The following is a 22,829-nucleotide window of genomic DNA, read 5'->3' on the forward strand; positions in this document are numbered from 1 at the left end:
CAAATGAGAAAAAGAATGTGGAAAAAAAAAAAGCGACGGAAGTGATGAATGTATAAAAATTAAAGCTAGCCAATCGAAAAGAAGGGATGACTTGAAATTATTGGCGAAACAAAGCGCCTCCTACTTGTAGAAAAGTGCTCAGTTAAGGGTGAAGAAATTAATGTTTTTAGCCAATTTTTCGATATTGTCGTCCAAAGGGTAGAGCTTCAAAACGATATCAATCTCATGAACATCCGTCGCTTCTGTGGAAAGTTAGTTACATACATACATACATACATACATACAGGTGAATGCCTACTAGACACTGTCCTCGAGTGTCTAAGGTCTCTCTGTACAGGAGTTTGTCAGAACAACCTGGCATGAGGATACTTTTTCCATAGAAGTAAATCCTGACCAAATATTCAAAATCACATTTTGTATTCACTGCACAAATAAGATCTCACTATGGCTAACTCACATTAGCTTTTAGGAGGAATGGTGCACCTTCTCCAAGTGACATTACCTCAAGTAATAGCACGAAGCTGGATACTCCACCAGACTAGATAAATTCTTATCCTGGAATCCAGTAAGACCAAGAGACCAAAATAAAAGATATACTACAACATATAAAAATGGTTAACTGGGGAGAGGGAAATTATCTTCTGAACTTCTTTACTAACTCAGTGCTTGAGAGATAAAGAACTTAAATGGAACATTCGAATATCTATGTATCTCATATAGACTTCAAGTGTTAGCCCCAGGTTGTGGGCCCCTTGATTTCTGAGAACTTCGACTGAAGTAAAATAAAAAAGTGAGATTTATATTATAGATGGCCATTTATATCATTTATTATCAAGACATACACCCGTCTTTTAATGTACTCACATAAAGGGAAGTAACTGACTTTTTTAATTATTTCCCTTATGTTGACACGAATCATGTGTGCATCTGTCTAGAGAGGAGCACACTGGGCAAAGAAGAAAGAGGGACTAGGGAGGGAGGAGGAGGGAAAACGGAGGAGGAGAAAAACAGAGGGGGATAGATGTTATATTTTTTCTCTCCGGGCAATGCTTGGTAACTGGTATAGTTTTAAAAAGAATTTTGTAGGTGGAGAGAATAAATTTTAAATGCTTTCCTTAAAATAAAAAAATCTTTATGGTGTACATATTTGTCACAGAACGAAGGTGTCATATTCCCAAAATCAAATTTTACAATTTTTCGCAAAACAAAAATCTCTGTAGTAGGATTGAATTGGTGCCCTTGAATTTTGGCAAAATTTAAAACATGGTGCCCATTCAACCCAGGATAAAAATTGATTTTCTTAAGACAAAAAGTAAACTACTTGACCAATTTACATGATTTTTACAATATGACATATTTGTTTTGTTATGTACATCAGAAAGTTGGTTTTTTTTTTTTTTTTTTTTTTTTTTTTAAGTAATTCTAAATATGCACACAAAAAAAAAAAAAGAAAGAAAATTAAGATGAATATTTAATGGAAAAAAAAAAAATCTTCCAGAAAAAAATTTTTTGAATAGCTATATTAACTTCAAATACAGGGTGTCTCAAACAAAACTGTACTCCCACTTCGAATGACGATAAAACCTTTATGAACATAGAGTAAAATAGAAAAGCTTTGAATAAAAAAAAATGTAATTGAAGAATCATGTTCAAATTGACAGCCATTATCGTCCCGACAATGCCAATAATGCGCATCAAGGGATTCACAAATGTCATGAAACACATCACATTTGTTTAAGACTATATTTTATTCAGTTCAACCGATTGAACTCCCATATCCTTAACTCAAAGTTGTTCTCTGCTGGACTATACACACAAAGAAGAATCCAAAATACACCTAAAGATGACTAGCATAACTAGGTTGTAAGGTTATAAAAAAACAAAAAAAAAAAAAACAAATGATAGTGATACAAAACTAATAAACCCTGAAAACAAACAAATGATATCACGTGTCAATAAAAAGAAATACAAGTGATAGCAACTATTAAAAAAAGAAACACAAATATCACGTGTTAAAAAACAAGAAAAAAAACACAAACGATATAAAAACAAATGATATCAGGTATATAAAAAAAAAAAAAAAAAAAAAAACAAGAAAGTGAATTAAAAAAAAAAATAAAAAGAAAGTTTGGATTATTTGGACTACTGTTCTAATTTTGAATGTTATTTGTACAATATTTCATCACTGTAACTTCCAGCTTTCTTTGGGTGTATCTTATCGAATTCAGAATGAGCGCATGCTACTCACCTCTCCTGTATTAAATAAAGGACTCCATTTGAAATTCTGTGCAGATCTCAGAATTCAACAAAAAGATCCCAGAGTTCGACAAGACACTCCTAAAGGTCAGAGATTACACCGATCGAAACATTGCAGAAATAACATTCAAGATGAGATCGGTAGTCTGAAGAATCCAAACAACCAATCCTTATCTCAAAAATACAGAAATAAAGTTTTTTGGGTTTTTTTCACTCATTCTATTTTCAATTGTCAAACTTACTTTCATCTTATGTTCAGCTATCACTCGCCGAATGCCGGTGACAAATGCTGCTTGGTCATTGGGCAAGAGACCGATAAACGCCTTCTTTTTCTTACTGAAGATGAGCATCACCACTCTGAGTTCACACTGGTGCATACCTGGAATATGCACACAGCCAGCCTGCTAACAAAAAAAAATGTGGTGAAAGGGAAGCGAATAAACAGATAAAGCAATTAGATCAGCTTGTGTAATTACTTGACTTTGCAACGTTAGTTACCCGAAATATTTGAAACGTTGATTCAAAACAAACATTTCATTCATAATTTTGTTGCAATCATGAAGAAAAAAAAAAATCTTTTTCATTTATTTGATATAAAATTTTTTGAGCTTTATTGTAAAGAATTAAGTTTCTGAGCTTTATTGTAAAAGAATTATCACCATATTTCTTTGGGAAGACGTGATATAATAACAAGCAAGAACTCAGTTATGCTAAAAACAAGGCAAAACACACGTTTTTATTTTTAAAATATTGGTAATAATTACAAGCTATTTACCTCCCTTTGAAACTCTCCAGTGTTTTTTTGGTACTTGTACAGTTTAATCAAGACATTCAAAAATGAAAATATCGAAAAAAAAAATTGTATTATACGTATCCGCTTTGGACTGAAGATCTCCGGAAAAAAAAATTTAATTTAATTTGATCAAGTAGTTTTTTTTACAGCGGAAAAACACGTTCTTATGAGAGCGCGTTGAAATCAGCCGTTATGAAATTTGTTGAACACGCCACAGGAGATAACTCAATGTAAAGCACTGACACTCCCTCCCATCTTTAATACTAGCTTTTCTTCCTTAAAAAAAGTAAATAAATATTGAACCTTTTGCTCCGTATCAATTTTTTTTTTTTTTACAGCGAAAAGCAAACTACTTGATGAAATTAAGTAAAAAAAATTTTTCGGAGAACTTCATTCCATAATGAATACATGCAATATAACCTTTTTTCGATATTTTCATTTTTTAATATCTTGATTAAACTGTACAAGTACCCAAGGCAAAACACACAATATATTTTTTTTAAATTGGTACTAACTACAAGCTATTTACCTGCCTTTGAAACTCCAGTGTTTTTTTTTAGCCAAATATTTTATTTTCACAAATTTTTGTCAAAAAAAATGTTTTCTTTAATAATTTTTTCTGCCTCATAGTTTTATGTAATTTTTGGATATATTCATTACTGTAACATGACAATTAAGTAGAGACAATTGGTTTGCTTTGAAATTCAATGTTAAAAATTTTGAATATTAAAAATTTTGAATTTCAATATTATAGTGTAGTTTTCTAAATAATGGGTGAATTCTAGACAGACCACGCACACAATGGTTCACAACAACGAGAATATTGATAGGCAGCCAGTCCTGGGACCAGCAGTGAACACAGTAAACCTGTGGACCATAGAGTTTCTACGTCTGTTTTGATAGTGTGTACTTGTGTCTTCAGCTGGCCTTCCAGGCAGTTTTGCCAACGTTGGAATGGTTTTGGAGCTAGAAGTTTCATGAGAATATCAAATTCATAAGTGGTCCACATTCACTTGTATATTCCTATCAGGAGAGGTAACGACATTAGGTTTTGTAGGGAAGTGTCAACGTTCTCTACCACGCAATACCTAGTATTCAATATGTAGGGAAGTGTCAACGTTCTCTACCACGCAATACCTAGTATTCAATATGTAGGGAAGTGTCAACGTTCTCTACCACGCAATACCTAGTATTCAATATGTAGGGAAGTGTCAACGTTCTCTACCACGCAATACCTAGTATTCAATATGTAGGGAAGTGTCAACGTTCTCTACCACGCAATACCTAGTATTCAATATGTAGTCATCATGCTTAGTAAAACAAATATGGCAACTTTTATGCCTAAAGAAGTAGAAGTTGTTGGTACAAATGAACTGCTGCAACCGGCAACACTGTTCAGATGTATAAGTAACCATGAACTGCTAGGATATATACTTACAAGAGAGTTTGCAAGAATGCGGTACAGACTCTTCATTGCTTCAACATCAGAATTGGCAAAATTAAAGGTGAGCGTTTTCGTGTTAACAAACAAATCAGAGAAATGATTCAAAATTTCCGTCGGAAGTAACTGCATGATCAGCTTATTCGGCCAATTGTTAGCGTTACTGGAAATGAAGAAGAAAAAGATAAAATACATTAGACACCAGTTTTGTGATACTATCGGCATCGCCCCCTCCAAGTGTTATGAAGTAAAAAAAAAAAAAAAAAAAAAAAAAAAATGTTTTTTTAAAATGGAGAGGAAGTTGTTTGCACACAAAGGAGAATTGAGATACAGTTATAATCAAGGTGTGGCAGAGGACAAGAAGTAAAAAGTATTACAGATATATTTGAAGTTACTTTTAGGATTGGCAAGAAGCTTTTATTTTATAAAGGCATAAAAGTCACTCAAGGATAAGGGTTAATGAGTATACAATAGTCATCGAGACAACAGTGCATTATTAGTTAGTGGTGTAAATGGGGTAGAAATGGATTGTCAAGTGGGGTGGGGGGGGGAGAACAGTCCCACAGGCAGGCAGTTTTGGGAAAGAAACTGTTCATGAGATTTGCGTTTAAATTTAGGCACAGACAGAGTGGCAGTGGTGTAGCTAGAGGTGGCAGAGTGTGTGTGTGTGTGTTGGGGGGGGGGGGTCTGCCCATGGTGACCGCAGCAAAAGAGGGGTGACAATGTTCCCAACAAAATTTTTCAGCCAGACTAAGGTGCAAAAATAATCTGAAAATAGGATTTATTTATTGTATATTATGTAAAGTTTTTAAGTGATCAATCCTTTCTAAAATATTAGAAACTTTTTGCTGATGTTTATTGAAAACTCTAAACCATTGTATGTTTTTGTAGTTTTTAATTTTTTGAAATCATTTGAAATTATTTAATGACACTCATTTCATTTTTTTAACTGTTAAAAATAATTGGAAAAAGGATTAAGTGGTTTTATATATATATCGTATCTAAGGGAGGAGGGGTCCGGATGACAGCAGGGGGGGGGGACAGCAACTCTAACTACGCCACTGGAGAGTAGGGGGAACTTTATGGTCATTGTAGCTAGACAAGTGTTTTTTGTGAAAGTTTGGCAAGGACCAAAGTCCTTGCCAAGCTTAAGATGGAAGCTTAGACAAGCTTTATGAAGGTTAGGTTGGTTGGCTGGTTGTTTTTGTTTTATGGCATATCAACCCTTTTCGGGTTATTTAATGCAGAATCCAAAGATTTTGAAGAAAAAAATTTTAAATAGAATATATTTGTTGTTTTCAAATCAGTTTCTATTTAACCCATAGTTGGGACCCTAACAAGTACTACCACTCCGGGTCAGAGTGGACCTGGGAGCAATGGCAATAAAAGGGTGGCTCCACACTCCCCAAAGCCCACAAGCTGGGGCCTCACCACTGGATATAGTTTAAGGTCATATCCAGGGCCCCCATTGAGGGACTTTTACCCTCTGCAGGGGGGCAGTCGGCGTATTCTAATGCCCCCACCGACAGGGCCGATGAAGGTTAGAAGTAGCTTGTAGAATCTAGGGTTTGTGATGTTTTACGACAGTTGGACATGGTGAAAGACTGTATCCAGTTGATGACAGTTACAAGTTTAATTGATTGAACACAGAGCGTTGTTTGGAGTAGATGGGGAAATCAACCGACTGATGAACACAGCCTCCATTCAACAATAGACGTAGATGTGGACGCATTCAGAGGGTCCATGGTGTCACACACACACACACACACACACACACACACACACACACACACACACACACACACAGTGCAACTCATTTTTACAGAATGTGTCGGAGTCAGTGCTTTCTTTTTGTTTTTAGCATTTTCACCCCAAACAAAGCTAACTGCCACTTTGATGTAGGAGGGCTACCATCTGCGGCATAATTTGTAGGGGTACTATCTAGGGAGTTGAGCAGCAAGATGTCGGTTTTATTTTATTTATTATAAATATGAGCTACTGCACCCCTTCTCATATCAGTTCTCCCCAAGTTCTACATCTAACCCAAGAACACTTTTCTGGGTTTTTTTCAACCATAACACTGAAATCTCATTTTGCACACATCGCCCTATACTTTCTAGATTTAATCTTCCTCTGAGGTCATCAGATCTAAGCATATTTTATAACACTCACATTACACATTCGTCATATCATTCTCATCATTTCTCTCACTCTTCTTCATGAACACCGTAATCCACAACCACAACTTGGCCTTTTTTTTTTTTTTTTTTTTTTTTTACTCACATTCACCCCTAACAAGGCATATCGCCAATTGGACGTAAGGGGCTACTATTTGGGACCATGCTTAGGAAAGATTAAAAAGATGCTGATTTACATTACATTTAAACTTATGCATATCAGTACAGTCAGGGAACCAGGTAGCAGAAAGAAAATTCCAAAGTCTAACTGTTTGAGAGAAGAAACTATTAGAGTAAAAAGCTTTCTGACATTTAGAGTCCTCAACAATGAAGGGATGAGATTTTGTTGCTAAGCAGGTTTGTCGGGGATATGTATGCCAACGGAACACAAGTGTAATGAGCTTATCAGAGCACATTCCATTAAAATATTTGTAAAACAGGCACAGAGATGCACTATTGCAGTGATGGGACAGGGGTTGGAGCTTAGTTGACAAAGTGGGGTCTATTAGATTGAAAGCAGCTATTCCCCTCACATGCAAATTAATGCCAGACACAAAAAAAAAAAAAAAAAATCCAGCTACAAACAAATTCTTTCATTTTTTTCTTTCTTTCTGCCGATTTAAGCAGCTGACATGCCACGCAGATGTGCTGCAGCTTCTTTTTATCCATGCAACATAAAAAAATATAAGAAAACTTTTTTTAAAGATAATTTGTATCACTTGGATTATTTGGACTACTGTTCTCATCTCGAGTGTTATTCTCACAATGTTTCGGTAGATGTAAACTCCAACCTTCAAGTATATCTTGTCGAACTCGGGAATCTTTCTGTGGAACTTGGGAATTTTGAACGGAACCCTTTATATAATTCATTGGACAGTATACTCTCGTTTCGTCAACCATGATGGAACAAGAGCATGCTCCATCCACAAGGACCCGTGGCGTAGTGGATAAAGTACTCAGTAAAATTCAGTTGTAAGTTACACTTTTCTGGAGGTTGAAAGTCCAGTCATCAGTGTGATACCCATTCAAAATTACAACTACAAATTACTTAGAACTTCTACCCAGTCATGGCTGACAGAACAAGAGCATGCTACCCCCCTGGATTAAATAAAGGGTTCCATTCGAAATTCCGTGCAAATTTCCAAATTCAAAGATTTCTGAATTTGACAAGAAGGTTGAAGATTACCTCGACCAAAACATGAAAATAAAACACCGTGAAAGTAAAACGCTGTGAAAGTAAAACGGCGTGAAAATAAAATTTAAGATGAGAATAGTTATCTCTTTTTTTGTACTCTGCATTCCAATATAATACGGTTATTTCTACTGCAATATATGCATGTAATTTTTTATTGTTTCGGAAATGGACTATTTGATATGTACTCCATTTTTTTCCTGTAGATGATTTTTATGAGACGTAAGCAATGGTCTCCTATTCGAGTGTAAATCTGAATGGTTATCAGTCATTTTAGTCATTTCACGACTCTTTCTTAGGGGTACATTGTGAGTGTCTGCGATTATTGCTGCTTCGTTTATGGTTTCTACTTTTTCATCCAGATGTATTTCAGTTTCTTTTCATCTACACATCGGTTAAAAACTATTAAAATTAGTTGATGTAATTTCTTGTAGTCATTGTCTATTTTTTTTTTTTTTAGCCCTAAGCCATCTATTAAATAGATCTGTTTTCTCTCTTGCGAATTCCACAAAAAGTATGATTTTCATATTTTCTAAAATTTCTGAATTTTAACCTATACTCCTCTGGAATTAATTCATATGCATTCAGCACATTTTATCATCATCTGCGGCATATTCTGTGTCAAGTGCGGCATACATGTCAGCTGAAATATGAAATATCTAAATAATCCGAAATATCAATCCATGTTTCAAAAATGAAGAAACAAAAAAAAAAAAAAAAAATTTGAAAGGCCTTACATATCTTGTTCCCCCGGTGCAATTGTCATACTGCATTGTAAGGATCTCGTCACTTTCGTAGTGCTTTGACCTTGTTTGGACATATCCGGCCACTCTAATATTCCTACAATTATAAATAGACATTGCAAATAAAATGGTTGAAAGGAAAAGAGAAAAAGGAAGAGCAAAATAATAAATAAAGGTATGTATATATCCATGATGAAATAAAAATATCAAAATGATTGAAAAAAATTAAAAGGAAAGAGAAAAGCAAAACGGAAAGAGAAATAACAAAATAAAAAATGTTATTGTCCAGAATTAAACCTACATTAAAAATGTACACATCTATGATGAAACGAAAATATCATATTCCCAAAATCATGTAAACAAATCGTGTAGTTTTAGTTTTAAATGAGAAAATCAAATTTTATGGGTAACAGAAGAATGGCTTTTTATCTACCATTTTGAAAACTATGATTGCCGTGCCGAAGGTTTTTTTTTCTTTATCTTTGTTTTCTTAAATGCAAGACTAAATAAGCACCAAAAGGTGCTTGTGCATTATAGTAAAAAAAAAAAAAAAAATGAGTGTGCATTATAGTCGGATATAAAAAATATTTTTAATGCATTTAAAAATAAAAACAATTGTGTAATGTCAAAATTAGTGAAAAAAAAAAAAATAAATGAAAATACAAAAAATAATTAAAAAACACTTTGTATGTGCAAGTTTGTTCCCTATATACTCTTAAGCGGCTAGCCAGATTTTTTTTTTTTTAATTTCACACAAATTACTTTATGTGTCTACGAGTGTGCTTAGATAGGTTGAGTATCAAATATCAATAATCGAAATAACCCGATTAAGAAGTAACAGTCTGATCTTGACCAAAGTTAACACTCTTATACAGCCTAACATTAAAAGTGCATCTGAGAAGTTTTATCACAGCAAAATGGTCAGACATATAAAATCAACAGTAGGTTGTTTGAGATGACAGGGATGCATTCAAAATGAATGTTTCTGTTTAAAGCACAACTGAACTATGATATTTGCATTTTAAACTAATTCAAGTCATTCTATAGATAAATTTTTTAAATAAAAATAAAAAAAATAAAAATCAAGAGTAAGTTCTCTACTATGCAATGTAAACTATTGTGTATTGTGGGCCAAGTTATTATGGCATATGAACCTTCTTTCCCAGTACAGCGCGGTGGGTCCCCAATGAGAGCAGGTAATCAAAATCGATTGATTGAAAAATGGCGATTTCACCGATTTCAATGACATTAAAACTATTGGCAGTGTAGTACATTTGTTGATCTTCATTCAATCGCAAGCAATGTCAGGTTTCCCTGCTAGCTTTTATTAATTTCAGCATGACAAGTAATTACATAAGTGTTTTTACTTAAAAATGCATTTTTTTTTATATATCTAATTATTATTATAATGTACAGCACAAAAAAAAATTTTTTCATGGGGGGGTGATTACAGCAAAGATCTGATTTAAATTGAATCTCAATTACCTGACCAAATCTTTTTCTCTCTTGTTACTTTGGAACCCAAAGCAGGATTATTAATATCGATCGGTAAGCCTGGCTGGTTGGGGCCTTGTGGCTGGGGTTGTTGCGGCTGTTGCTGAGGAGACGAGACGGCCCCTCCTTGTTGCTGTTGCGCCTGGCTCATAGTCTGTTGATGCTGCTGCGCCTGTTGCTGCGCCTGCTGCTGTGCCTGTTGTTGTGCCTGTTGCTGCTGTGCCTGCTGCTGTTGCTGTTTCATGGACTGCAACTGTGCTGGCGTCAAGTGGATACGCTGTTGACCGCCCTGCTGGCCGATGGTAGCAATACCCCCGCCTGGACCAGGGGAAGCATTTGCCGGCATCTGGGAACCGGGACTGTTTTGGAAGTTCGGGTGCACCTGCTGCTGTTGGAGCTGATTCGACATGGTCACATGCGGGTGGCCCGGGTGCATCTGTGGATTCTGCGCCATGGCCATTTGGCCTTGGAGGTTAGCATTGCCTGGTGCCATTACGGGTTGACCAGGGATCATAGCACCTTGCTGAGAGACGAGGTTGGGTTGTCCCATCATTGGTGATTGCTGTCGAGCTCCCATCATTGCTTGGCGAGATACTAGATAAAAAACAATTAAAATCCATTTAATACAAGAAGCAAAAGCATTTTACATCATGTGGATGTTTTAGACCGTTAGCCCCACCGGGGAGAGAGGGGGTGTCATATTCACAACAGTCAGTTGATTGGTTGTTTTCTTTTATGGCATCTCAACCCTTTTCGATTATTTAATACTTCTTGGCCTCTCCCTACCAACTCAACTATTCTACATTTAATAAATCTAAAAACTCTCCTTAAATGTGACCAAACCAACAATGACTTCTTCTGCAGATTGGAACACAGGGAGGTGCTGGTGCTGCTGTGATTACCCCTTTTGTCAGAAACATTTCTCCAGAAATGTGAAGACAAAATAAGGGAAGCAAGTATTAGCATTTATTTTAAGGTTTTTTTTTTTTTTTGTTTTTTTTTAAACGATTCTTTCATAATGCTTGTGTTTTTAATTATTTTTATACAACCATTCGTCAGATTTAATATAACTGATTTTTTTTTTTGACCCTACAAACAGGCAACACCAGTAGGAATAGTTGGAGGTATTTATTTCCACCACCACAATAAGACGTGACACAATGCTGGAAGACAATGCATAAGAGAAACGTACACTCTACATCAATAAAAAAAATATCCCCGAGCAGCGCTATCATAATCCTTCGATAGGGGTGCCTTAAGTGATTAACAATAAACTAATCCCTTCTCAAAGAGAGAAGGCAAAGCCTGAGAGGATGGATCTCTTAGAACCACACAGAAACATACTTCATTTAAGTAAGGCTCCAGCACCAGAGCAAGCCTTCACCAAGTGTAAAGATGCATCAAGATTTTATGCAGGCAATAAAATCCTCCAGGGAAACTTTTTTTTTTGTGATAAACGATTCCTGTTTCTGAACTTTTTTGAGATGAGGATTGATTATTCATATCTTTTAAATTTTGGACTATTGTTCTCATCTTGTTATTTTCACAATGTTTTGATTGATGTAACCTCTGACCTTCAGGTGTATCTTGTTGAAAACTAGGGGAATCTTTTTGAACTCCGAAGCACAGAATTTCAAATGGAAGCCTTTATTTCATCCATGAGGGTAGTAAGGTTCAAAAAGGATCTGTGGCATAGTGGATAAAGTACTTGGTAAAAATCAGTTCTAAGTTATACTCTTATGGAGGTTGAAGGTTCAATCCTCAGAGCAAACGTTACTCAAAATAGAATCGCAAATTACTTAGGACTTCTATCCAGTCATGGCTGATGGAACACGAACATGCTACCTCCTGTGAATCAAATAAAGATTTCTGTGCAGATCTCTAAATTCAACAGAAAGATTCCCGACTTGGACAAGATACATGTGAAGAGGGTCGGAGTTTATATATCGACCAAACCGTTGCAAAAATAAGAGGAGAACGATAGTCAAAAAAAAATCTAAAAGATACAAATAATCTATCCTTATCTCAAAAAAGTTTAGAAACAGAAATGGTTTATCACAAAAAAAGTTTCCTTGGAGAATTTTATTACCAGCTGCAGGGGTAAAACCTTGATGTATCTTTACGCTTGGTGAAGGCTTATCCCTTCGGCACACAAACAAGTGTGGTGCAAGTTCAATTCCTGGTGAAGGAACACATGGAAAAAAAAAAAAAAAAAATCCGATATACAAGATATCGAAAAAGATAAAATCTTACCACCCATGAAAAAAGAAAAAAAGCTTGGACAAATAGTGGATTTTTAGAGATATAAGTTGCCCCTTAGTATGAGTAATTTTCTAGCATGGTAGAGAGAGCCCATCTTTGCAGACAGGTGGGATGTTATTAGTCATAGCTATTAGTGATCGAGGTTTCTTGTAAGTGTTAAAAGGTAAGACGCTTAGTAGCATTGAATGTTACCATCCGTTTACGGACACATTTCGCTACAGATTGGATGCCCTTTTTTAAAGGTTTCTGCAAATTTTGTTAGGGATGTCGTTTATAAATATAAAGTATTATAAAGGTCCAAGGATCAACCCCTGTGCTACACCCATATTAATAGTCTATCTCGATTCGGTTTGAAATTCTCAGAGGTTTTTTACCACCTGAAGAACATTGTGAACATGACAACAACCAAGATGGGGATAACAGTCTGAAATATGAAAATAATGTAAACAACAAAATCACAGAAAATTAAAGAAATTGTTCATTTCTTCGAGTCACTTATTACAAGAACAAAAAATGAAGAAAACATTCAACAAAAACAGCATCAACACACACACACACACACACATATATATGGCTAAATATAGACCAATTAACAAGATTTTAAAAAAATAAAAAAGGGCTAGCTGACTGGGTTTCGTTCCTAGTTCAACAGAACTAAATAGAGGAAAATTGTAAAAATTGTCATGAATATGGCAGGTGAAAGAAAAAAGATCAATATAAAAAAATCTATTCAAATTAAATGGGGGGGAAAAAAAAAAAAAAAAAAAAAAAAATTTTATATCGATTTTTTTCTCTCCCATCATATTAATGACAAAAAAAAAAAAAAAAAAAAAAAAAAAAAAAAAAAAAAAAAAAAAAAAAAAAAAATCGCAATTTTCCTCAATCTTCCTCTATTGAGCGAGAAATGAAACCCAGTTAGCTAGCCTTTTTTAATAATGTTAATTGGACTATATTTAGCCATAATTAAACTTTCTACCTCAAAATGAATTTTTATTATATATATATATATATATATATATATATATATTTGGATCACTACACATTTTGGATTTTAATTTGAGTTTACATGTCAACAGCATAATTCCATATTCTTCTTATAAGAACATGGTCTCCTATTATCTTTTTGCATTGATAATACTTAACCTCTTCATAATCTTTTCATCTGGTTTTTTAATCCTTAAATTAATTCATCTTTATTTTTACAAAATTTTTCCCCTGATTCTTATGATCCAGGTGAATACCTAAGTCTCATCTACATCGACCGAATGCAAACCCAGCCAGATAGAGACCAACCTCTGCACAAAAGAGTTTTTTTTTTGCATTTATGACTACCTTTCACGTAATGCTGTTTCAATTAATAGTAGTGCCAGCAAATTCATAGCTTCACTATATTTATTTGCTAATATCTTTCCGCTGATGAGAACGCATTTCTTTGAAATTCAGCGGATCATGGAAATTTCAATATATCTTATTTGAGTATCCTGTCAGACAATAAATTCATTTGAAATACTCTGTAAATTAGAATTTACAACAATTTATGCACTGGTTGTCCAACCTGCAAAAGATGTTTATTCCAAAAGCTGTTCTTAACATGAGGAAGTTGAAAATAAAATTAATTTTGGAATAAACATTCCCAACCTCCCCATGTTAAAAACGGCTTTTGCAATAAACATCTTTTGCAGACTGGTCAACCAGTGCACATTGACCCAAATTATTAGTTGACAAGGAATACAAGTTAAAAAAAATTTTTTAATTTTCCTTATTCCATAGTGTCTCAAAGAATAGCTTGTAGCAACCGACACTCGCTACATCACAGGCAGGAGCTACTTCGACGAGATTTGAAATCCATTTTCTCCCTGACTTGTCCAATTACAAGCCAGCTCTATCACGTGATAAAGTATATAAAAGGGTAAAATCTGAAACTCTTATATTCCACAAACACAGACCAGATTTTTTCCAGTCAGCCGCAAATGAATGAGGATTGAGTCGAGCCAATGGAGTCATTGATTTAGAAGAGATTTTGGTTTCTACGGTCATTTATACATACATCAAGCAGGAAGCATTCAGTTGATATAACTAGAGAAGATGTAGAAATTAAGATAAACGTCTGCAAACTCCGAGAGAAACATGAATAAAGTTGTCTGTGAATTATAACTTGGTATTATGACGTTTCTTTTGCAGGAAAAGTATCTCAACAGCAGAACTTAAAGGAAAAAATTAACCGCCGGACAACAGTGACTATGAAGAAAGTATTTTTATCTTTTATCTGGTGCCAATCAGACAAAGATTTTTATTTGTCTCGGTCACAATAAAGGTATCTAAAATGTATTTGTTCTGTTTTGTGAACTGTTTAATTGAGTTTATATATACACATGCATACACAAAAGAGACACTAGCGGACAAGCTAGCTATGACTCTTCTAACTCACATTTATCTCACGTGCAGTATTGAAATGAACATTGTATTCAAACGAACATTCTGAAGAAGATACACACACACACACACCTATTCTTTCTTACGAGATACTAACTAATCCTTTGCCCCGTCTATCGGACGCACGCTTCTACATACATATATACACTGAACACCGGTCTTTCTTTCTCCTTCAACAGGCTTCTAATTGTTGGATATCTAATCTTTGTCTCGACACAAGGAACTCTTCTACTAATGGAAATAACAAAAAGTTGTTTATGAAATGTTAAAATGAACATTCCAATGCGTTGTCCCTATTCTATAGGCTCTTATCGTCAGAGGAAAGTAGTTAGCAAAATGATATTCATAGGCAAGCTATAATGTTTGCTGGTTAGCAGATGAATTGAAAACTACAAAATATGAGACAAGTTATTATATTTGCATAAAAGTTGATAATGCCGGTTAAAAAGATATTCTAAATGAAGCCTACGGAAAAAAGTTGAAAAATATGGTAGAAAAATAATTATTCATGAAAAACAATTACAATAAGGGTAAAAACAGTTCCGATAAGGCGACATGCTGGGTCAGACATATTGGATCACATGATTAAAAAAAAAAAAAAAAAAAAAAAAAAAGGGGGGGGAGTAACTCAGTTGAAAGCAGATAGAACTTATTTCAAAAACAAATAGACATAACATATACATGTAATTTGTGAATTTTTTTTTTAAAATAACTTTTTAACTGTTTGAATTTAAAATAAATTTTTTTTTTTTTCATAAAAAAAAGGACTGATTGAATTTGTGAGAAATTAAAAACTTAATTACCTCCCCTGTCAACCCTCCAATTCAAATCAGAAGATTTTAAAACCAAATCGCTAGATTTTACAAATGTCTTAGGAATAATTATTTTTCCACCTTATTTTTCATAACTATTTGCAATATGACAATTACGTAGGTACCATTTGTTTTGCTTGAAATACTTTTTTTTTTCGTTATTTTAATATAGAAGCACTGGACATTTTTTTCATGGCATCAACTTTATTAAAAGTATAAAAAAAAAGACCAAAATCTCTACAGGAAAACTTTCATTCAATCATGTAAAATCTTAAAATGTAAACACTTACCCATCATGGATTCCTCATTCTGGAAAAAAAAATAAATAAATAAATAAAAACAAAATTTAAAACATTTGTAAAAACAGTAAAAAAATTTGCATTTAAAATTTGATAAAGTTTTGGTGCTTATTTAGAATTACACTTGATTAAAAAAAAAATAAAATAAGAAAATACAGATAAATTTTTATGATGAACATACTCATCATGGAACGAAGACATATTCCAAAAGTCGTCTGAATTGATCAAGCAGCTTTGTTTTTTTTTGTTTTTTGTTTTAAATCAAGAAAATCAAATATTGATTTTCTTGATTTTGCTTTTTTTCTATATTACATTTTCATCCCAAACAAGGCACAGTGCCACTTTCATGTACTATCAGGGACATAAATTGCAGGGATACTATGTAGGGAGTTGAGCAGCAAGATGTCTGTTTACATTACATTTGAACTTCTGCATGTCAGTACAGTTGGGGGAAGCAGGAACCAGAAGGGAATTGATAAGTCCAGCAGTTCTGGGGGAAGAAACTATTAGAGTAGAAGGCTTTCTTACACCTAAGGATCTGTGTAGGGCTGGGATTTAGCTGCTCATCAGGTTTGTTCGGGGGGGGGGGGGTACAAGAGCTTGTAATTCATCGAAGCATCAACCATTAAAATACTTGTAAAACAGGCAGAGGGATTCAACATTTCGATTTTTAGCGATTAAAATGTTTTAATCATTTTGAATAGAAACAAAATCTCTATGGCCGAATTAAATTGTCGCCCTTGAATTTTCACAAAATTTAAAACAATATGGTCGTTCCTATCCCCCTCTTCGCTTCCTCATAAAATTCAATTTGCTTTAAAAATCTTAACAGATTCGATGAACAAAGTTTCTGCCATCCCGTGGAACACTGTTCCACAGGCCTGCTTCCCGGCCAATGACAATATGGTAGACTTCAAGTTCAATGTAAACAAGTTCTTGTTGAGCCATCCCCTTAAATAATTCAAATTCTACCCAACCTACACCATTAACGATTACTAAACTACCATCTTACATTCATTAACCCTTATCCTCAAGTGGCCTTCTGACCTTGATAAGTGGTGACTCCCTTATGAAAATAATTTTTTAAAGAAACACTAATATTAAGAATGGTAAATAAAATAAAATATGCATCAAGTGATCTTGAAAGCAAATCACAATGTAATATAAGGAAAATAAACAAATATTTTGTTTGAAATTTATCACAAATATATTTCAGAGGTAGACTCCATCTTCAGTGTGTTGTTTTGGGTTTTTTTTTCCTTTCCTTCCTTGCCATGTTGTAAAGTTGGAGAAAGAAGTCTGTATAGAGCCATGCGTTGTATCTGGTGGTCATATTTTGAAACATTTGAACTGTGCGTAGGTAACGCGAGAATAATGTCAAGAATAAGGGTTCAATAGAAACGTTTTAATTTGAATAAAATAAAATACGCATCAAGTGCGCTTGATTTGGTTTCAAGTGCACTTAATGCATATTTTATTTTATTCAAATTAAAACGTTTCTATTGAACCCTCATTCTTGACATTAAGAATGGTGGTTTTATTATAACAAGTTGAAATTGAAACAACATGAACTTACCGCTTGCGACATGACCCGCGATTGAACAGCATTCTGAATTTGTTGTGGTCCCATGTTTGGTTGCATCAGGGGAAGTCCTGGTGGCGGTGGCTGCTGCTGGGGTTGCTGCATGTTCTGCGGCGACATATTTGGCGGCATCACCTGCGGTGGGGTCATAGGCATCTGTGGTCCGCCAGCACCAGCCCCTCCACGACCTCCCATGTGAGCCATACCTTGTTTCCCTGGACGCATCACCTGCTGCCCCATTGCCTGCTGCTGGCCAGCCAGCATGTGGTTGGCTGGATTCGGGAGCACAGGTTGGCCAGGTACCATGCCACCGCCACCAGGCTGGAGGGACTGAGGAGACGGTTGCTGGTTACCAGGTAACACGATCGCTTTAAAATACAAAGACAAGATATTTATGTTTATTGTTTATCATAGTTAACAATTGGCGATCTTTAAAACAGACACATTTCAGGTGAAAACATTACATATCATGTGGAAATTAGTGAAAAAAAAAAAAAAAAAAAAAAAAAAAAAAAATTTAATGAAAAATGATCCAGTAGAAAAATAATTACAAGTAGAATTCATTGAATTATCAAATTTTATCATGTTTAATATGGAAGAATTGTGTGACCAATTCAGTAGGACAAACAAGAGAGATAACCCTTGACTTCAATTGAATGAAATTAAGGATCCGCCATTTTTAAACCAAATGTAATTGTGGAAGATTTGTTAAAAATAAATCCATCAAAACTACTGGATAATCTTTCGTAATTTTTGGAATTTAAATTAATTTTGTCATGACATGCTAGTACGTAAGAATGATTTAACCTGACATGTGTTTGTCTAAAAGATAAAATATTCACATGTTTATTTTTTTTTTTTTTATCACAGTTAACAAAAATTCTGGTGCTTATTTACAGAGGCGACCTTTTAAACCAACACATTTCAGCTGAAAACATTATGTAGTTGTGTCCTAGTGAAATTAGTATAAATTCAAAAAAATTACGAAAAAAATGATCCAATAGAAAATTACAAGTAAAAATAGAATTTAATTATGGAATTTTATTGTATGTTTTAATGTGGAAGATTTGTGTAACCAATTCAGTATGACAAACAAGGGAGATAATCCTTGGCTTGAATTATGGTCCACCGTTGTTAAATGGAACGTGATTTTTTTTTTTTTTTTTTTTTTTGTTAAAAATACATCTAACGAATCTATTTTTCATAATTTTTTAAATTTGTCAGTTTAAAAGATCGCCACTGTAAACAAACACCAAAATTGATTCTTATCCAGAATTCCTTCTATATTAAAAAACAAAAATAATATGTATGATATGCATGTCTGTGATGAAACAAAAATATATTCCAAAAATCACAAATGGATCAAGTACCTTTATTTTTATAAGGAAAATAATTTTTAAGTGATTAATGGGAATTCATAAGCAATTACAACAGAAATCTTCAATTACTTATTGTTGAGTTATCTCCCTTTGTTTGCTTTTAATTGTTTTCAAAATGGTGGATAAGATAGCCACTCTTCTGTTACTCATAAAATTTGATTTTATTTAAAAATAAAACTACTTTTATCAATTTACATGATTTTTGGCAGATATTTTTGTTTCATTATGGGTATGTACATCATACAGAATTTTCTTTAATTTTATTTTGTTAATGGGGGTGGGGGGGGTCTTCACAAGAACCCCAAAATTACATATATAACCTGATGTTAAATTGTATGACTGAAGTACCTTTTTATGTTGGTTTCTCAACCTTTCTGGAATTTTATAGCCAAGATAAGTTAAAAATATGTATTAAATTTTAAATATATATTCAGGTTTTTGATTTTTTACATTAACTATATTTCCTAGAAAAAAAAACAAAAAAAAACTGTCCAGTGTTAGATTCAAATCTACAATTGGAACCTGAAGGTTATATAGGTTATAGTCAGCTAATGTACTTCCTAACTTTTGGCGTGGCTGCTACCGGAAGCGGTGACAAGGCAAATCAGTTTTTCTACTGTGAAGCGATTTATTGAAATAAAATATTTAGAAAAGGATATTGAAAAGTATACAATAAAAATTTACAGATAAAAATACAATTAGTTTTTTTAGCTGCACTTTTAATAATAAAATTAAAAAATAAGTTTTTATAAGAAATGTCTATGAAATTATAAAAATAATTTTTTATTTTAACTTATATAATAAATGTTTGAAAGTACAAAAATAAAATTATTGAAATCACAATAAAATTTCAACCATCATAACGTATCTAATACAGAATATTCCCAAAATAGTTTTAAAGTATTTTAAAGTGTTTTCAATAATTCTTAATTAAAATAAGACTGAAAAAACTTTTCAATAATTATTAAATAAAAGAACAATCGGAAAATCTTTTTTAAAAAAGTACATGCACAGAGGAGATATAGACACAAAATAAAATGAGGGAAATGATTTGCTTTGTCACCACTTCCGGTAGCAACCACATCAGAAGTTAGGAAGTACGTTAGCTGACTAAGAAAAAAAAATTAACTACCTACAACCACTATATATGATTTTCCCCACTATCTGTGCCTAAATCCAAACGCACATTTCATGAACAAAGCTTCTTTCCAAGAACTGCCCACCTGTTGAACACTGTTCTGCTGGCCTACTTCACAGTTGAATACAACATGGTAGCCTTCAAATCCAATGTAAACAAATTCTTATTGAGCCGTCCCCATAAATAATCAAGTTCTATCCAATTTACACCATTACCGATTACTACACTACCACTTTACATTCATTAACCTTTATCCTCGAGTGGCTTTCAGGCCTTGATAAGTGGTGACTCAAGTAAAAAAAATAAATAAATAAAATAAAGTGCTCACATATTTTAGCACGGAGCATTTCTGTGAGTTGCCGCTCTTCTTCTAGACTAGGACTGTGTGATCGTTCTGAAAAAAAAAAAAAAAAAAAAAAAAAAAAATTAAAAATCAGAATACTTGATATTTTAGTTGGTACGGTACTTATGCAAAATAAGGACCATGCTATCGTTAGAATTTTGTGGGCACTTTACGTAAAATGCCAAGAAGTTTCAAAACATCATTTAAGAAAACATTGGCTATCATTGGCTTAATATGAATAAAAGATATCTTGATTTAGACAACAACAAAAAATTTTAAAAATTAAAATAAAAAAATACAGGGTGACAAAAAAAAAAAAAAAAAAAAAAAAAAAGAAAAGAAACAGGCTCCAACTCTAATTAGGCCCCATTTCTTAGTGTTTTGTCCAAATGAAATGAAACTTTGGTCATAACTAGTTTATTATATTCAAAACATCACATCAAAACACTAGGGTCTTTGGCCTTTTTTCCAACGTTGACTAAAATGCTCAGAAAGACAATTGAATGTCTTGTTTTTGGGGTCACCCTGTATTACTAATTTTTGTAACCAGGTCAAGTTTGACTGCGGGATTTTTATTTTCCCAAGATGTTATAGGAAAAAGACTAACCCACATGCGGCGAGCGACAAATGTTGAATATTTATCTTCCCGAAATCGAGCAAATTAAATAGACAGGCGAGCTTTGTTAACTGAGATATTACGATTTATATGTGATATAAAAAGTTTTAAAAAGTTGTGAAGCGACCAACCGCTTCTCTGAAAAAAGCCTTTTGTAGACATATAGAAAAAGCGAACACACACACATACATTTTTGCTTTTATATTTATAGATTATTTTTCTACCTTATCGTTTTCCAGGATTTTTGGATATGTTACTCTTTGCAACATGACAATTATGTAGGTAACATCCGTTTCAGTCGAAATTCAATTTGTTTTTTACGTTTATAATATAAAAGCGCTGAAATGGCAGATGCAGGAAAAAACAAAAAAAAAAGTTTCTTACCTGGGAGAGAGAAGCCCGTCAATAACACTTGGTGCCGATGATCAACCGTGCAATCTTTCAGATTGACTTGATCCATGTTACCCTACAGAAAAAACAAAAATGCACCGTGTAATATAAAAAAATAGTTTCTTGTCCAGAATTCCCTCCCATATTAAAAAACAAAAATAATGCAAAAAATCTGCACAATGTACATACTCACGACGAAACTAAAATATATTCCAAAAATCAAGTAAATCAATTAAGCAAGTTTATTTTTATTTTAAAAAAAAAAAAAAAGAAAAAAAAATGAAGCGAATGGGAATCACAAAAATCTAACGAATTTGAATTCTTGTTTAATCATCTCCCTTTGGTTTTAAAATGGTTAGCAAGACAGTCCCTTCTTGAATAATAATAAAATCTGTTTTTTTTAGTTAAAAATAATACTTGATAAATTTACGTGATTTTTGGAATATGATATTTTTGTTTTGTGACAAACATCATACATAGATATATATATATATATATATAAAGGATTCTGTGTAAGAGCCAAAATATATTTAAAAAAAAAAAAAAAAAAAATTCTTTTAATAGCTCAATAAAGGAAAAAATTTGAAAATATTTCTGATTTCAAATTAGGCCATCCAGAATGTTATTTCTCTTCAGAATTACATATTTAAACGAGGGATTCATATTGAGCGCAATCTACTTGAGAAAAATAATGTTGATGGATTATTTACAAATAGGCCACTTTCAGTGGAGATAATGCCTGAGAGGATGGCATCATGATGAACAAACATTTACTACTAGACTACCTCTCCCCAAAGAAAGATGTAACATCTAGAAAAATTATTTAATAAGAGATTAGCCACTACACTACCCCCCCCCCCAAAGGTGGTGAGATAAAAATGTATTTTGTATAAAAATATGGTTTTGAAGGAGGCTGGGAGGGGGGTAGTTAAAAAACTTGCTTTCGACGTGATTTGCAAACCGCGCATGTGCTAATCGTAGTTATTTTCTTCCATTTTAAATAATAAATTTGCGATGCTATAACATCTGTGTAATCATGGCCACATCGGTAAAAGCATTCAATACAAACTTCAGTTATGCAAGTTTCACATCTGGCTGATGGCACCCGAGTCCCGTACTCATATCTTTAGATTGGAAGGACAGTACTGACAAAGTAAGGTACCCCCTTCCCTCCCACTAGTTTGTGGGCGAGGTCAAGAACCCACTTCAACCCCCTTGATCAGGATAACGCGAGATTATCGAAAGCAAGTGATTGATGTAATACAAAAGCAATAGGGATAATCTTGTTCATGATTTCCTATCTCATTGTGCTTATTAGAAGATTCATAAAACCTACCGTCTGTACAATTGCATAGAAAGCTATGACAATATATTGAACCCTTTCGAGAAACAATGTGTATGGGGTTCTGAATGAGCAACAATGAATTCATGAATGCTTTGAGAGAAAGAGAGAGAGAGTTGCTAATGCCTGTACCAGGA

The 22,829-nt window shown here is 33.6% G+C and overlaps 1 protein-coding gene across 35 annotated transcripts in view; it reads right to left on the reverse strand.

The window, feature by feature from the left end:
• LOC145266555 (mediator of RNA polymerase II transcription subunit 25-like) overlaps positions 1-22,829 on the reverse strand; it is a 192,523-nt gene that overhangs the window by 150,545 nt on the left and 19,149 nt on the right. For 18 of the 35 annotated variants that reach the window (XR_013864748.1, XR_013864750.1, XR_013864749.1 and 15 more), the window contains exons 7-14: positions 21,345-21,426; positions 20,330-20,395; positions 17,479-17,852; positions 15,894-15,912; positions 10,088-10,690; positions 8,597-8,699; positions 4,488-4,653; positions 2,499-2,660 (exon numbers count right to left, since the gene is read on the reverse strand). Coding sequence is in view for 26 of the 35 variants with exons in the window: in XM_080122362.1 (XP_079978488.1) it covers positions 2,499-2,660; positions 4,488-4,653; positions 8,597-8,699; positions 10,088-10,690; positions 15,894-15,912; positions 17,479-17,852; positions 20,330-20,395; positions 21,345-21,426 (1,575 nt within the window). In the remaining 9 variants the exon portion in view is untranslated. The remainder of the gene's footprint in view (positions 1-2,498; positions 2,661-4,487; positions 4,654-8,596; positions 8,700-10,087; positions 10,691-15,893; positions 15,913-17,478; positions 17,853-20,329; positions 20,396-21,344; positions 21,427-22,829) is intronic. The other 17 variants (XR_013864751.1, XR_013864747.1, XR_013864745.1 and 14 more) reach the window with 1 other exon arrangement.

Source organism: Euprymna scolopes, chromosome 41 (assembly GCF_053919585.1).
Source record: "Euprymna scolopes isolate OS-2025 chromosome 41, ASM5391958v1, whole genome shotgun sequence".
In the NCBI taxonomy this organism is placed as follows: Eukaryota; Metazoa; Mollusca; class Cephalopoda; order Sepiida; family Sepiolidae; genus Euprymna; species Euprymna scolopes.